The following is a 15004-nucleotide window of genomic DNA, read 5'->3' as shown; positions in this document are numbered from 1 at the left end:
AAGGTATCTTTATGTCTCAAAGGAAATATGCCTTTGAGATGATTTCAAAAGCAGGACTCTCAGGGTCAAAGCCCAAGAAGACCCCAATGGAACAGAATTTGAAGCTTACAAGCATAGAATTTGATGAGATTGCGAAAGAGAACACTGATGACAGCATCCTGGAAGATAGAAGTCTTTTTCAAAGATTAGTTGGAAAGCTTTTGTATTTGATAATCACAAGACCTAACATTGCATATGATGTGCAAAGCCTAAGCCAGCTTATGCATTCTCCAAAGAAGTCTCTTATGAGGCTGCATTACATGTTGTGAGATATATTAAGGATCAACCTGGACTTGGACTTCTCATGTCCAGCAATAGTGCAGAAAGAATTCACGGGTTCTGTGACTCAGATTGGGGATCATGTCCCATGTCCAGGAAGTCAATCACAGGATTCTGTATCAAACTGGGGAATTCTCTCATTTCATGGAAAGCAAAGATGCAGACCACCATATCGAGAAGCTCAGCTAAAGCTGAGTACAGGAGCATGGCACATACAGTGGCAGAGTTGACATGGTTAAGTGGCCTACCAAAGGAACTAACAGTTGACATTAAAGAGCCTATGGAGTTGGTTTGCGACAACAAAGTTGCTTTACAGATTGCTGTGAATCCCATTTACCACGAAAGAACTAAACACATAGAAATTGATTGTCACTTCATAAGGGAGAATATTCAAGAAGGATTGATCAAGACTGGACACATAGGAAGTAATGCGCAACCAGTTGACATCTTGACAAAGGCCTTGAGACACCAACAGCATGCAGTTTTGGTATCCAAGTTGGGAATGAAAAATATTTTCCATTCTCAACTTGAGGGGGAGTGTAGAAATTAGTAGCTTAATGCAGTTGTACCTAAGGCTATTTATGTTACACTGTTCTAGAAGGTGTATTAGTGAAGTTAGAGTTAGTTAGTTAGTAAAGTCGGTGGTTATATATATGTGTACAGTACACCTCTTTTTTCAGTTAGTTAAGAAATGAGATTAGCCTTCTCTCTCCTTCTTCTTTCTTCTTCTCTGAAGTTCGATGCTTATGAAGAGCTCAACAATGGGTGACCTAGGACTTACTTTTGACAGCTTCGTTTCAATAGGAATGTTGACTTAAGGTCAAGAGCTAAGAATATTTTTTTTTTTTTAAAGGAATATAAGTTATACACGCGGACAACCGATGCAGTTTAATAACACAATATCATATGTTATAGTTGGAGCAATAAGCGCAAAAATTGAAAAAAACTTGCAAAGTAGAAGGTATTTCACGCTCATAACATGCTGAAATGAAGGGAAAATACCAATACTAAGGATCTGAAATAGCGTATTTCTTTTTTATACACAAATTTTCAGAAGGGAATATTCTACTTTGAGAAATAGTCCTCAGTCCGTCCCTTGAATCCAATTTGTCCAAAAGTTAGGCAGATGAACAAGCCCAAGTGCCAGCACACCAACCATAGCCTGTCCACAACACACACATAAATAATTATTGTTTAAATGGCAGAAATGAAATGTGTTGAGAGTATATATACCAGAACTGAGAAGTGAGAGCAGGTCCAGTGGGGAAATGAGAGAGTTCAGTGCCAATGCTATCAAAGAAAAGGCCACTCAAACTCTTGCCATTGATTACTGGAATGCTAGAAGGAGCCAGCCATCCAATCAAACCAAATCCAATCACATTCAGGTCTCTCCTCAGCCAATCTCTTTCAAAACTTCAAAACATGATCATGTGCTAATTAAAAACAATCATCGAAAAGAAAATGGAAATATATATATATATATATATATAAACTATTGTAATTGGATGGATCTTTATTTGGTCATTTACCATGTAAATTTGCCTCCTGAAGCTTGTGCTACCCTTAAAGGGTTTCTTGCTGTCACTGGTGATTTCAAGAAGCCTGTAAAGAGAAAATAGAAGAGATATTATTATTCGTCATTCACATTACACAGAAGTTAAACTCTTATACAAAAGAATTACGCTCTATTGAAAAATTTACACCATAATTAAGTTCAATTTAACTGGCTATAGCATGTTAATACTTTTTTCAGGACCTATCATTGTAAATCAATTTAAGGTGATGGAACAGAAAATCTATACCTGAGCTGAGGCAAGCCTTCTTTGGAGAAGAAAGAGATGAACTAACTAAGCCTACAACAGTGGACATTGTTGCTGCCATTTTTGCTTCTTTTCTTCTCTTATTCTCTGAATAGTATTTCAGTTAGTGTCACCAGGAATAGAGAATGGAAGAAAATAATTGATAAATTATATAAGTGGATAGCATAGATATTTGGGAAATCTGTGGTGACAAGTATGATTCTCTCTTTCATAAAATTCATAGACCTTCTATTGATCAATGCCTTATTGCCATGTGGATTTTTATGGATAAACTGCTCTGTGTTTTGGATAAATGGGCTCTACTTACTGCCTATTGGGAACCGTGTTTGGTTTCAATTTTTCATTCTATTATTTTACTCCATATTTAAGATGAAATAAAAATATGTGTATTACAAAATCATGTATGACAAAAATGCTTTAAACTATGACTTGCTTACATAATCATCTTGATTAACATCTCTCGTTACTTCTGATATTGTTAAAAGTGCTAATTTTGTAAATATAGGAGATTGTTTAAATAAATACTCATGTATACATCATTGATTTTTCTCTTAAATGTTTTATTTAATATAACTAAAATTTTCAATTATAAATATTTTAATTTATAATCATGTTATGTTAATTGCTTTAACTACCTGTAATGATAAAACCATACACGATACTGGACCAAGTGATTTGTCATGGGTCAAGCGTATTACTAGTAACAAATCATTGAAATCAAAAATATGTTCTGGATCATTTGCAACTATACCCGCTTTTTGTGTCACGTTTTAACTTGTGCCCGCTTTGCAAAAAAAATTGCAAGCGTACCCGCTTTTTCGCATAACTTCAGCATACGGGGCTGAAGTAGCAAAGGCAATCACGCAAAACTTCAGCATTCTAGTAGCCGGGCCTGAAGTTCAGCTCTAGAGCTGAAGTTTTTGCTATGTAACTGTCGAACTGGCGAACTTCAGCTCTAGAGCTGAAGTTTTTGTTTGTAAGCTTCAGCTCTAGAGCTGAAGTTTTTGTTTTGTAACTGTCGAATTTCAGCTCTAGAGCTGAAGTTTTTGTTTTGTAATTAGCGAACTTCAGCTCTAGGGAATCACTACTGTTTTTGGTGTTTCGCGGTTGATCAACTTTGATGTTGCAAGTACATTCACCTGAAAATACAGATGATCTCGGATTCCAGAAATATCCAGCAAACTTGAAAAGGTTGAAAGAAGTAAACAAGTAGGGTTCTTCACGTGCTTTGTCTTGTAAAAGACATATGAGTAACTAATTTTGAGATCTTTTTTTGCACACAGAAATTATTATAGTATCTTTGAATACAATGACAGGAGATCGAGCCACTCTATTTTCTTTAAGACTACAATGACAAGGCATGTTAATACTACAGCTTTATAGCAGTAAGAACAAACTTGGACATTGTGGTTATTCATGGTCAGATGAAGCTAAATAGAGGAGAAAAAAGAGGTTAAAAAATTTAAAGTGCCAGATTCTATGTTCTAAAGTATTCAGGAGATTGTGCAGATCCTTGCTGTTTTCTGTGGGTGTTAGTGTCCAGCTAAACAAAAAAAAAAACTAGTAAAAGGAGACTGGTATTGAGAGACCAGGAAGAAAGTGTTCATTTATATAGTATCACTGCATGGGAAGACCGTCCTAAGGTTCTTAGGTGAGATTCTCCTGTATATGATTCGAGAGAGTTGCAAAGCAAGGAGGAGGAGAAAGGGGGCTGAAGTTATTTAAAAAGTGGGTACAAATTAAAAAATTTTTAAAAAATGGGTATAGGTTAAATGGGAGCGACCAAATAAGGCGCCCCGTGCAGTTTTTACTACAAATGTATCTAGATTTTGATACAAAAAAATTAAGCATCCACTTATAGATGTTAAAGAATATGATTTTGAAGTTTGAACTCGTAAAGAAAAATTTCGCTGATTACCTATTAGGTTGTCTTTAGTCTTCTTAATTTTTTTGTACTGAACCGGACCAGGCTAAGATCATCATAAGAATTGTTTGCACAGGCCAAGGCTGGCAACACATACCCAGTTCACATGATTCTCGCTAATAGTATTACAAGGAACAAAATTGGAGTGTCCAGACTGGTAAAACCCACAAACGAAAACAACTATATATCAGAGAGGTTAAACTCCAAAAACTAACGCAAAAAATAAAAAAACAAACTATAACTATACATAGCGGGTCTCACAGACACCATAAACAGAAGGAACCCCCCTATACACTTGATCCTCTTTCAGCTCCAGTAAACACGATGTATCTCATTAGACGAATTAGAAGAGTTCCGCTTCATATTATGAATGATGAGCATTTAGCACTGCCCGGTATACCATGTCAATGAATTGGTCATCCTGTTATGGAAATAAAGATCATATCAGATGCATGAAAAGACCAGAAGAGAGCATATCAAATAAAGACTTGTAACAGGAAAGAATAAGCATAAGATTAATTGGAATAGGAAAAGAAAAAAAAGATACAAACATTACCAGCAACTCTATCAAGAATAGAATAACACATGAGCATAGAATGCTACTACAATAGCCCCTCATCGACTAGAGTCGCTCACTAGTTCATAATAACTGAATTCAGAATCTTTTCATTGTTCCTGCATCTCAAATTCTTAGAACTCTAGATATTGTTCAGCATGCTTGTATTTTACAGTTTCTCTCTGTTCTCCTGCAAAATTCTGTGGTTTTGGTAGAGCACAAGGAGCTAATTAGACATTCTTCTTAAAAGCCAACAAATTTATGGTTCCCTCTATGGTTTTAAGGAGTATCAATGGACTGCCACTATCAAATTGTACAGCAGTTAGAAAGCTTTAGTTTCCATTATATTTTGCTACTATTTGGGTCCACAAGCAAGCACATAGATGATCCTTCTCTTCTTCCCTTTCTTTTACCCCAAGGGCATAGTGCAAAAAAATGTTCTTTCTTAATCTGCTTTTATGAAATATGCTTTTTATCCAGTTCTTCTATCGGAAACAGCCTCTCTACCCCATCGGGGTAGAGGTAAGGTCTGCGTACACACTACCCTCCCCAGACCCCACTTGTGGGATTTATACTGGGTCGTTGTTGTTGTTGTTGCTTTTTATCCAGTTCTGTTCATTCCTGTATTATTGACACTATTTTCTTTCTTAAATGTTTGACCAATCTTTCCTCCCTCCCTCCCTATTGGAGTGGTAAAGGACCAAAGACAATGATATCATGCTGATATGTAGCGCCATGTCAGTAATATTTTTCTTTCACCAGCCACAAAGAATCATTTCAGACCTAGTACATAAAAACTGCTAGTTGACCAATGATTTTATGCAGAAAAGAACTTAACACTTTTACAGATTGATGTTCATTTTCTCGTATCAAGAATTTTGGATTAAATTTTAACAGGCTTTTCAAAGCATCTGAATTGAGAGTTAATCCGCTGTAAGCAAGTATTAACCTATTGCTGAAATGCAAACATGCTTTAACAGTACCAATAAAATAGGACCATATATAATAGGAAAAATCTGATGAGGAGGAATTCACAAATAAATTCATATAATAGGGAAAATCTTGATAGAATAAGGAGCTTCATAAAGAAACACAAGGTCATCAATCTTTTGATTTCCTTAAAGCAAAATGCACAAACTGTTGTACAAAACACCAACTATCTTATGTTTATACTACTTGGTACTCACTAAATGCGTTTGAAGGACTACGCAGCCATGCAAACTATTCCAGACAAATTCCTCTCCGATTATCCTATGTTTATGCTACTTGCACCCTCTTCAGCTCTTCTTGATGTGATTATTCCTAATCTTGTCCAATTTTGTATGACGCACATCCATATTAACATCTACATTTATACGACACTTCTCCAGTGAAGAAGCCCAATATTCGTTCATACATAACATTGCTGTACGCATAGACATTCTACACACACAAAGCTCCTGTATCACTTCTCCATCTTTCATGTCATTCTCTTGGAAGACTGAGCCTAGGTAACTGGAATTTCTGCATTTAGTCAACACAGATCCCTTCAATGTGACTTCAATTATTGTTCTCCTTGTGAAGACTAAATTTCCAATATTATTATTTACCTCACTTCTATTTATGATAAATCCCCCATTCTCTAGAGTGCTTCTCCTAGTACCAGGTTTTAGTTTACCCCCTCGCTGGTTTCCTCAATTAACATCAACGAATAACATGCAACATCAAACCCCATTTTGTAGTTCCTAACCTAATCCATACTATGGTAAAGAAAACCGGGCTCAAGGAAGATCCATACGTAAATTCACAATTATGGTGAATTCCCTTGTATCTCCCATTGTTCTCACACTTGTGACTAGGGGTGGCAAACGGTCGGGTCGGGTCGAATGTAGACGGGTCAAAACGGGTAATGCAAAAATGGATGAATTATTCGACCAGACCTATATTTAATATGGATAGAAAATGGGCTAACCGGCGGATAATATGGATATCCATATTATCCATGGCTTTTTCAATATGATCACTTTTGGTAGAATTCCTAGTCACTCAAACTTGAAAACCCCTAATTTGAGTCTTTACAAATGTAGAAGTTAAAACCAGTAGTTATCCATTGGTTATCCATTTTTTAAGCGGATAATATGGTTCTTATCCGTATATGACCCATTTTTAAAAAGTTCATTATCTAACCCAATTTTTTAGTGGATAATATGGATAGCTAACTGCTTTTTCTATCCATTTTTCCACCACTACTTGTGACTGTCACGTCATACATATCCTTTTTAGAGAATAAACAGTTTAAAAAGTATGTAACGAATCAACACTTTAGTGTTATGTGGTGTAAATTTCCAATTAGCTAGTCAAATGTCCAATGCAAGAGCAACCAGATGCTAACAGGTTCACAGATACACCACATATATATATACACGCACACACACGCGTAAAAGGTATAAATATAGACATCCTGCACTTCTTAAATGTCTCATCCTTCTCAGTGGAATGACATCCAGATATGCCTCCAGATGAAAGCTTATGTCATGTAGAATGAGAGGAAATGAGAGAAGCTACAAAAACCAAGTCCTAAAAGTGATTGCTGTGTATTCTTACTGACATTCACAATGTGACTTGTTCCACATAAAGCTATGCAAGTTACAACAATTGTTTTCCTTTAGTATACCCTCTCAGCACAGTGTCTTTACCTTGCGATACCAATCTCTCATTAAAAGGACAAAAGCAATTAACTGTAGATTACTAAAAGTTGAATGCGTTCATCTTCAAAGGTTGTGGTGAGGTTGTGATGGGGTGGTAAGTACACCCTGTTATCCTTAACTAGAGGTCTAAGGTTCGAGCCTTGAAAATGGAGTTGCCTTTTGATACAAACCAGTCCACCGTTCAGCAACCACCGTTCATGTGAGCCACCTTGATGACGTGGACGCAAGCATCACGTGAGCCATCTTGATGACGTGGACGCAAGCATGTGGACCTAGGCCATGCTTGCAATGATTGAAATACTTGGGCTTCAAGTTTTCCCTTTAGGGCATAATAGTTAGGCCCATTAAGGGGTACTTATGTCTTTCTCTACCTTATCTAGATCTAGATTAGGATGAGTTCATTTGTAGAAAGCTAGATTTTGGATAATAGAAGAATTACCTTGTCGGGTAAGGTATTGGGATTGTTCCCTAGTTTCTCTCTTTGAACCTTTCTTGGATTGATCCAATGTGTGGATTTCCATGTATGAGTTCATGTCTCTTCTCCCATGGATTTATTCTAGTAATTAAATTTTAGTTTAATTGTTAGTTTATCCCTTCTTTCTTCTAAGTCTCTTCCCCCTCATTTTCTATTTCTAGATCTATCCTTGCTATCTTATCTTATTATTTGATTGTTTATCAATTTCTGGCTTCCGTGTATCTTAATTTGTATCATTTTGGTAAGAACGCTTTTAACCACCACCACCACACACCCCCCCCCCAAAGGTGGGACTTTAAGGCGAAGGGGCCCCAAACTGGGTACGGGACAGTGGGTGGGAAAAAAATTTAATGTCTTCAAGAATGTTTAACATAGCAAACTAACCAAGGAATTCAGGAAAACATACCTGAACAAGCATTAGAAGTGCTTCCCGCACTTTGTCTCTGCTAACAACAGGTCCATAGTTTGGGGTAGGAGCAGAAGCAGGAGTGAGAGATGGAGGAGGAGTCGGCGGAGGAAATGGTTGAAGCAAAGGAGCTCCATAAGGACGTTGGAGATTCCCAAGCGGAAGAAGTGGGGGAGCAGTGGGCAAAGATGAAGAAACGGCAGGCATCAGCGGAGAAGAGGCGGTTGGAGGACCAAAAAATGATGATGGCTTCACCAGATTTGAAGACCATTTAGCACTGCTGTCTGATTCAGATGCATCAAGGAGGGGCCTCAAAAGGGAAGAAGTTGAAAGAGGCGGAGATGGAATCAGGGCAGGTGCAGAAGAGGGAGGAACAGCAGCAGGAGGACGAGGAGGAGGCAGGACCGGTGAAGATGAGTGGTATGGCTGCCCTGGAACTGTAGTACTCGGAGCATTCCCAATTGTCATAGCATTCTGCAAAAGAAAAGCACAAATTTAGTTAAGATGAGACAACATAGTAAAAATCAAAATTTCCAGTTGGTTCTCTTTTAAGAAGTATTTATTATGTACGGACAAGTGAAGGGGAGAGACTCTGATGCCCCGGTTAGGAGGTGTGAGATATTGCCCATGGCGGGTCAAAGGAGGGGTAGAGGGAGGCCTAAGCAGACTGGGGTGAGGTGATTAGGCAGGACATGACTCTGCTCGAGCTTACCGAGGACATGACCCTCGATAGAAAGGTGTGAGGTCGAGAATTAGGGTGGTGGGTTGACAGACAATCTAGAGTTTCGCCTTGTCTTACCAGTAGTATTAGTACTAGTCGTGTATTTTCCTATTCCTAGTGCCTTGTTACGGTTTGTCATTATTATCAGTAGGATTGGCACTACTCTTGTAGTTTAGTATCCCTGGATCTCTGTTATTACTCGTTGTATCATTTGCTTCCATTGTCTTATTATCTTGTTGTTGCTATTGTTTATCTATTGCTTCATTTTTACTGTTCTTGAGCCGAGGGTCTTTCGGAAACAACCACTCTACCTTCATAAGTTAGGGGTAAGGTCTGCGTACACACTACCCTCCCCACTTGTGGGATTTCACTAGGTTTGTTGTTGTTGTTGTTGTTTATGGTTTTTTTCCTTACCAACATAATCATTAACTGTTGGCTGGATTTCTAATTAGTGTTTTTAAGGAAATTACTGCACAGAGCAAGCTTGGACCATTTCTTCTTTTTTACTTCAAGGTCAATTCATGGCCTGAGTTCAAGTCCTAGTACTCCTTGAGACTTCATCCAAGTCATTACCTAGAGTATAGACAGTGTTCTACCCTTGTATATATATTTTTCCAAATAACGGTGGTGTTCGGCCAGCTTGCTCGCACTCGACTAATTTCAGCGGGTACCTGCTACCTCCCACCAGCACAGGTACCGAGTAACTCTGTCCACCATGGCTTAGATGGATGGGAAGAAATAACCTAGTATTTTTGTCTCCACTGGGATTTGACCCGAGACCTCATGGTTCTCCACCAACTTCATTGACCACTAGACTATACTCTTGGGTGCTTTAATTTTTAAACACAAACATGCAACTTGCAAGTACCTATATACCCTTGTATATTGGGGTCAAATATGAAATAACAGGTTTAGCTTGAAAATGCACAAGAGTAGCCATCACGTGTTCGACTAACATACTGAATGCATATTACATATACCCCACTAATACTTAAGAAAAGTTGTTCTACACAAAATTAAAGATCTGAAAACAAATGCCTAACAAGAGTAATTAAAGATCTTCAAAAGGCACCGACACATGGAAAAGATATTCCTCAGTAAGATATCTTGCACAACAGACACGATATATTGGAAGAAGAGCAAAGAAAAGGGAGGGGAAAAAAAAAGCATACACTGAAGAAGTTCAAAAAGGCATTTTCCTCAGGGAGATGCGGAGCATTTGTGGCAGTAGACGACGATGGCTCCAGAGGACCATCAATTACAGCCATGGTTGGAACTGCTTCCAGCTCTTCAAATTCACTGTAGTAAATTGCAGATAACCAAAAGTTCCTTTCAGAAACCGATTAACAGCAACTGGCATCAGTCAAAAATTTTTGAGCAAATGGCTAGCAGTGAAAGAGATTACTCCAAAAAGTTAACATGGAGGGGGAAGGGGGGTTAAAGTTGACCTAAAAAATTTCCTTCTTCACCTCGCGGTTCATTACTTAACCTACCACCCTGGTTGCTTCAACCAAATATCAGGTCATTCATCAAGTTAATCAGACAGGTAAGCATCGAGTGAGAAGCAGACATGTCTACCCACTAACTAACACTTCTCCTAAAACCAGGCAGCTTACTTGCGGTAAAAGATTCTACTATTTGAAGAGTTGACTTGGGAATTGAAACATATCTGATTGATCAAGTCCCTTCATCTGGCTGTCATCAACATTTATCTACTATGCACCTTTTCAGTAAGATTTAACTTAGGCGCAACTCTTCAAATGTCAAGATGAAATTCAATAATCGATATAAAGGTCAAGAAATCTATCACGAAAAGCGCAATCGTAAAAATGCTGAAGTTGTTTTAATACCCTAACATCTTAAATTTTTATTTTTATTTGGCCCCGGGGGGGGGGGGGGGGGGGGTGTAAAGCTCGCTAGAAGTATCTTAATTCCAGTAAGCATGAAATGAAATACCTCTTTGTCAGTGGTACTTTTGACTTGGTAGGCACCTTGGAATACGCACCGAGTATCCTGATCACCAGCAAACACTAAATTGATTGACAGGTTTAAAAAGTTAATCATCAAAGAGAAAAAAATGCATGGGACGATCCGAAAGGTACTTCTTTTAATCCCTTTGCTTCTCATTAGCTAGTTGTACAATTTAGTTAACTAGTATGTTGTTGGAAGTGCTGGTTTGCAGCGCTAGGCACCAATGCTCCATGCATTCTCAGTTCCATATAATCTTCAATTAGCAATTGAACTTAACTTTATGAACTATTTCTTCAAAGCATCAAGTAGGGCTTTAAAATATTTTAAATTTATTTCTGCAACTACGCTATGACCTATTAGACATTAGCTTATACACAGGACTGTTATAAGTAACAATTTTTCCACTATATCTTAGAATCATCTACTAACCACAGATATTCCCACATATGCATTCCCCAAATCATGATCAGAAGCATTAACAATTGAGTCCTTCAAATGCTGCATCATGCAAATTTAACTACCTTTTGTCCTAGAATTAACACCCTATACATTTTGGAACCAAAAAGACAACCCAAGGCAAAAGAGAAAAGAGGGTTGGGAAGAAAGGGAGCATTTCTGGAGAGAAAAGCTGAGAAATATTACCTGTCAAAGAGATTTGCAACTTCTTCACATTCACGCTGATTATAAAACCATATCCCATTTACTTCTTGGGAAGCATTTCGATACAACAAATATGGAACCTGGACCTCATACTCAAAATCCCCCAGGAGATCCTCCACCAAATTATCTGCACACAGGAATGAACTCTTTGTAAAGCACAGAAATTGAACAAACGTACTCACGCTGAAGGCAAACTCACAAACGTTCTGTTGCAACTTATCAGTAAATATGACATTCATATGAGAAGCTTTACACGCCAAATCTCATTGCTGCATGACTCGTAGAATTGGACCCCAGAGTTTTAGCGCCAAGACAGAGGCACTAATAGCAAAGTGTTGAGCGTTGTTTCAACTAAAGCTTAGTGGTGAAGCCACATATAGAAAGGGCAAAGGAGGCTTGTCGAACCAAATCTCTCGTGTCTGTCAATTACCTCGGAACATGCAAATGTGAAAGGACACTTGGTTTTCTTTCTTTTATTAACTAAGAAAGAGTCCTCAGTGTTGTGCATTCCTTCTCATTTATTGAATAATAATACATTGAATTGTTATTTCCATCTGCCAGAATATTTATTTTGTGGACTGGGTTTAGTAATTTGATATTAGTCAACACCCAAGTCAAAATTTTATTAAGAATATGAGTGACATCAGGTATCCAATTTTATCAAAGGAGAAGTCATTCGCCTGCTATTGGTGCGAGTTGTAAGAACTCCCCCCCCCCCCCCTTCCTCGTAGTAGGCATTTTATGTTCTAAGACGGAGCCTCTTATTCAAAGATAGTCCAACTGCATTCTTCTCTCCTGCTTATTCAATTAACATTCTGTGGATCCATACTGGCACCCAATTAAATGACTTCAAAAGGAAAGGCGAGCCTTCATATTAAAAATTCACATCTGAGTGAAGCAAGTTAGCGATCCAAATGCTAAAGCAAGGATTTTATAAGTATCTTTGCGTACTTATTTGTTAAAGGATTCTTAACCTCCCCCACCCCCACCCCCGGAGAAAAAGGTAACTCTACCTCTGACCCAAAGTGAATGTCATGTAATTTACATTGTTGTGATGCAGTAAAGGCTATAGATAGTATTAGTACAATTCCGGGGTCTCCACATCAAATAGTCAATCATGTATAACTTCATGAACATCTTTCAACAGGGAAAAAGCAAGATACTTTCTAATCAACCAAACACAAAATGCAAGTGGAGAGTAATTGTGAAACTGACCTGTATTTCTTCGGTTCATAACAATAAACTGAAACCGCGGTTGAGAACTCCTGTAACACCCTCTATAAAAATTAATCATCACAAAATAGAAAAATACAGAAGGCAAAATCAAAACTTAAAACAAATATTCTATTAAAGATGAGTTTCCTAATAGTTCACCTCTTGACAACAAATAGAGATCCTTCCACATCCTTTCGACTCTGTATAAGCAATTCAATTACAAATTATATTAAATAGAAAGAGCAAAATAAATAAATAAATTCGGAAAATTGAATTACCCATTGGCTGTTATCGATGTTGAATTCGTAGAAGGTAACATGAGCAGCAGTGATAAGAATTTCTTCAATGAAAGGATCGATACGCTGAAGAACGGTCAAGTTGAGGAGCTTGGTGCTGTTCTGGTCCAGATTCGGCATTAATTTTCCGTTCTGTGACATTATTTTCACCGAATCTTAGAACGGCAAAGTAGCTGTAAGCTGAGGTTCCGAGTGTGAGAGAAACCCTAGGATTGCTCCAGATTGAAGAAAAGTTGTGCTTTGCTGTATATATCTGATGAGAGAGATGGAAGAGATGATGAACAGGGGTCAGGGTACAGACACATGTATTTAGTTTTCTTTTTTCTCTGTTTTTTTTAATAAAAAGTCTTTTTATCAATTTTTTGTAAAAAAATAAAAAGTTCCTATAAATAATTTCTTTCCTAAGTTAAGATAGTCCATCTCAGCTTGTTTGATACTAAAGCATGACTGCGGTTGAATAAAAATTCTTTACTTATAGCTATTTCTATTATATTTTATGTGAAAAAACATGGAATCAGATATTGTAACGTAAAGATAGGTTTCCTTTTAAGGCATTAAAAGTAAAATTTTGCAAGAAAAATTGGAAACATATTAACTGAAAATATATTTGTAGGCATATAAATTTTGTTGAAATTAAATTCGTAAAATAATTTGGAATATATTTTAAATTCAAGACATATTAGTTCAAATAAATTTATTGGACTAATATAATTAAATTAATTATATAATCCAATATATATTCATTAAATAAATAAGTCTTAATCCATTGGGCTAGCCCATTTAATCGGGCAAAAGTGATGAGCCCACTACATTAAGCACAATATGTCATCTTCCTAGAGGCTCAGTGACACGTGTCAAATAACGTGTCACTCCGAGTCAAACGGAAGAGCCAATGGGATCATGCCACGTGTCAAAATGACAAGGCATGTCAAGTCACATTAAAAGGCCAAGATCGCGCCACGTGTGCAAGTGATATGTTTTGGCCAATCAAATGCGGCCTTGTCACGCTTGAATTTGATTGGTCGGAAAGAGTTTATACTTATCAACTTTTCCCTCCCATTACTATAAATAGGGGTTTTCATAACCCATAAAAGACACCAGAAGTTATAACAAGAAGCAAGAATGAGCTCGTGGATCAAACGCTGCAAATTCCTCCACGAGTTTCAAGCTTTAATCAATCAAGTTCAAGCTCAAGAACGAAGAACAAATCAAGGTCAATTTCAAGCAATTAAGCTCAAGCTCAAGAACAAGATCAACGTTCGTGGCAGCAACTACATATTCAAGATCAAGCTCAAAGGCCCTTGAATTATTTACTATTGGAAAGAAGAATCAGAGGATTCATCGAGATTGTACACTCATATCATTTGAAATAAAATACTACGATTGTTGCAATATTTTTCGGTCTTGATTTTGTTTTCTCGGCGCAATTTTATTGACTAAAAATTCTGGCACGCCCAGTGGGACAATCTCTACCTCTCATCTCAACTTTTCAATCACCAAAGTTCAAGAACAACGAAATGGCTTCAAAGAAAATCAACACCAGTTCAACTTCCACCAAGGCTGCTAATTCCAGGTTCTATGCTAATATGGAAAACATCCTCGATGTTACCTTTGGAAGCTTTGGACCAGTTGCAGAGGAGGTAAGCAAGCTCGTTAGGATAACAAGCACCCCAAGTGTCGTCCGCATCTACCCCTGTTTTCGGATCTTCACCCTCAAAAGGAGCAAGATTTTCCGCAAATGCACCCGAAGGAGGAAGCGATGTTGCTGAAAAGATCAAGAAAACTATTGCTCTGCTTGACCTCTTCGGATCCAAGCACTCTGCTGTGAAGGAAGATGGTGATGCTTCAAGTGATGGATCCTCCCCACTTACACCACATAGCATGAGCTAATCAAGGATCATTTGTGTGACAATCCATGCTACTCTCCATCGTCCATAACAATCATGCAAGCCATG

At 37.7% G+C, this 15004-nt stretch overlaps 2 protein-coding genes across 3 annotated transcripts; both read right to left on the bottom strand.

Annotated features, from left to right (window-relative positions):
- Nucleotides 1-1227: 1227 nt before the first annotated feature.
- LOC109238223 (photosystem I subunit O-like) lies at nt 1228-2285 on the bottom strand. Its single transcript, XM_019404650.1, has 4 exons — nt 2121-2285; nt 1848-1920; nt 1552-1731; nt 1228-1480 (listed from the first exon to the last, which is right to left on the bottom strand). The coding sequence occupies exons 1-4, from the start codon at nt 2197-2199 to the stop codon at nt 1384-1386; spliced, it is 429 nt and encodes a 142-aa protein (XP_019260195.1). The 5' UTR covers nt 2200-2285; the 3' UTR covers nt 1228-1383.
- Nucleotides 2286-4112: 1827 nt separating this feature from the next.
- LOC109238222 (mRNA-decapping enzyme-like protein) lies at nt 4113-13353 on the bottom strand. 2 transcript variants are annotated; one of them, XM_019404648.1, is made up of 8 exons: nt 13032-13353; nt 12913-12953; nt 12754-12815; nt 11521-11665; nt 10864-10920; nt 10080-10206; nt 8187-8660; nt 4113-4483 (listed from the first exon to the last, which is right to left on the bottom strand). In XM_019404648.1, exons 1-8 carry the CDS (start codon nt 13188-13190, stop codon nt 4427-4429), a joined length of 1122 nt encoding a protein of 373 aa, XP_019260193.1. In that variant the 5' UTR covers nt 13191-13353; the 3' UTR covers nt 4113-4426. The 2 variants fall into 2 exon arrangements, with proteins under 2 accessions (XP_019260193.1, XP_019260194.1); XM_019404649.1 differs by having other exon boundaries at nt 12754-12803; nt 13032-13352.
- Between the last annotated feature and the right edge of the window lie 1651 nt (nt 13354-15004).

The sequence above is a fragment of the Nicotiana attenuata genome, unplaced genomic scaffold (genome assembly GCF_001879085.1).
Source record: "Nicotiana attenuata strain UT unplaced genomic scaffold, NIATTr2, whole genome shotgun sequence".
Taxonomy (NCBI): Eukaryota; Viridiplantae; Streptophyta; class Magnoliopsida; order Solanales; family Solanaceae; genus Nicotiana; species Nicotiana attenuata.
The sequence above is the reverse complement of the archived record's forward strand: the minus strand, read 5'-3'. Positions and strand labels throughout refer to the sequence as shown.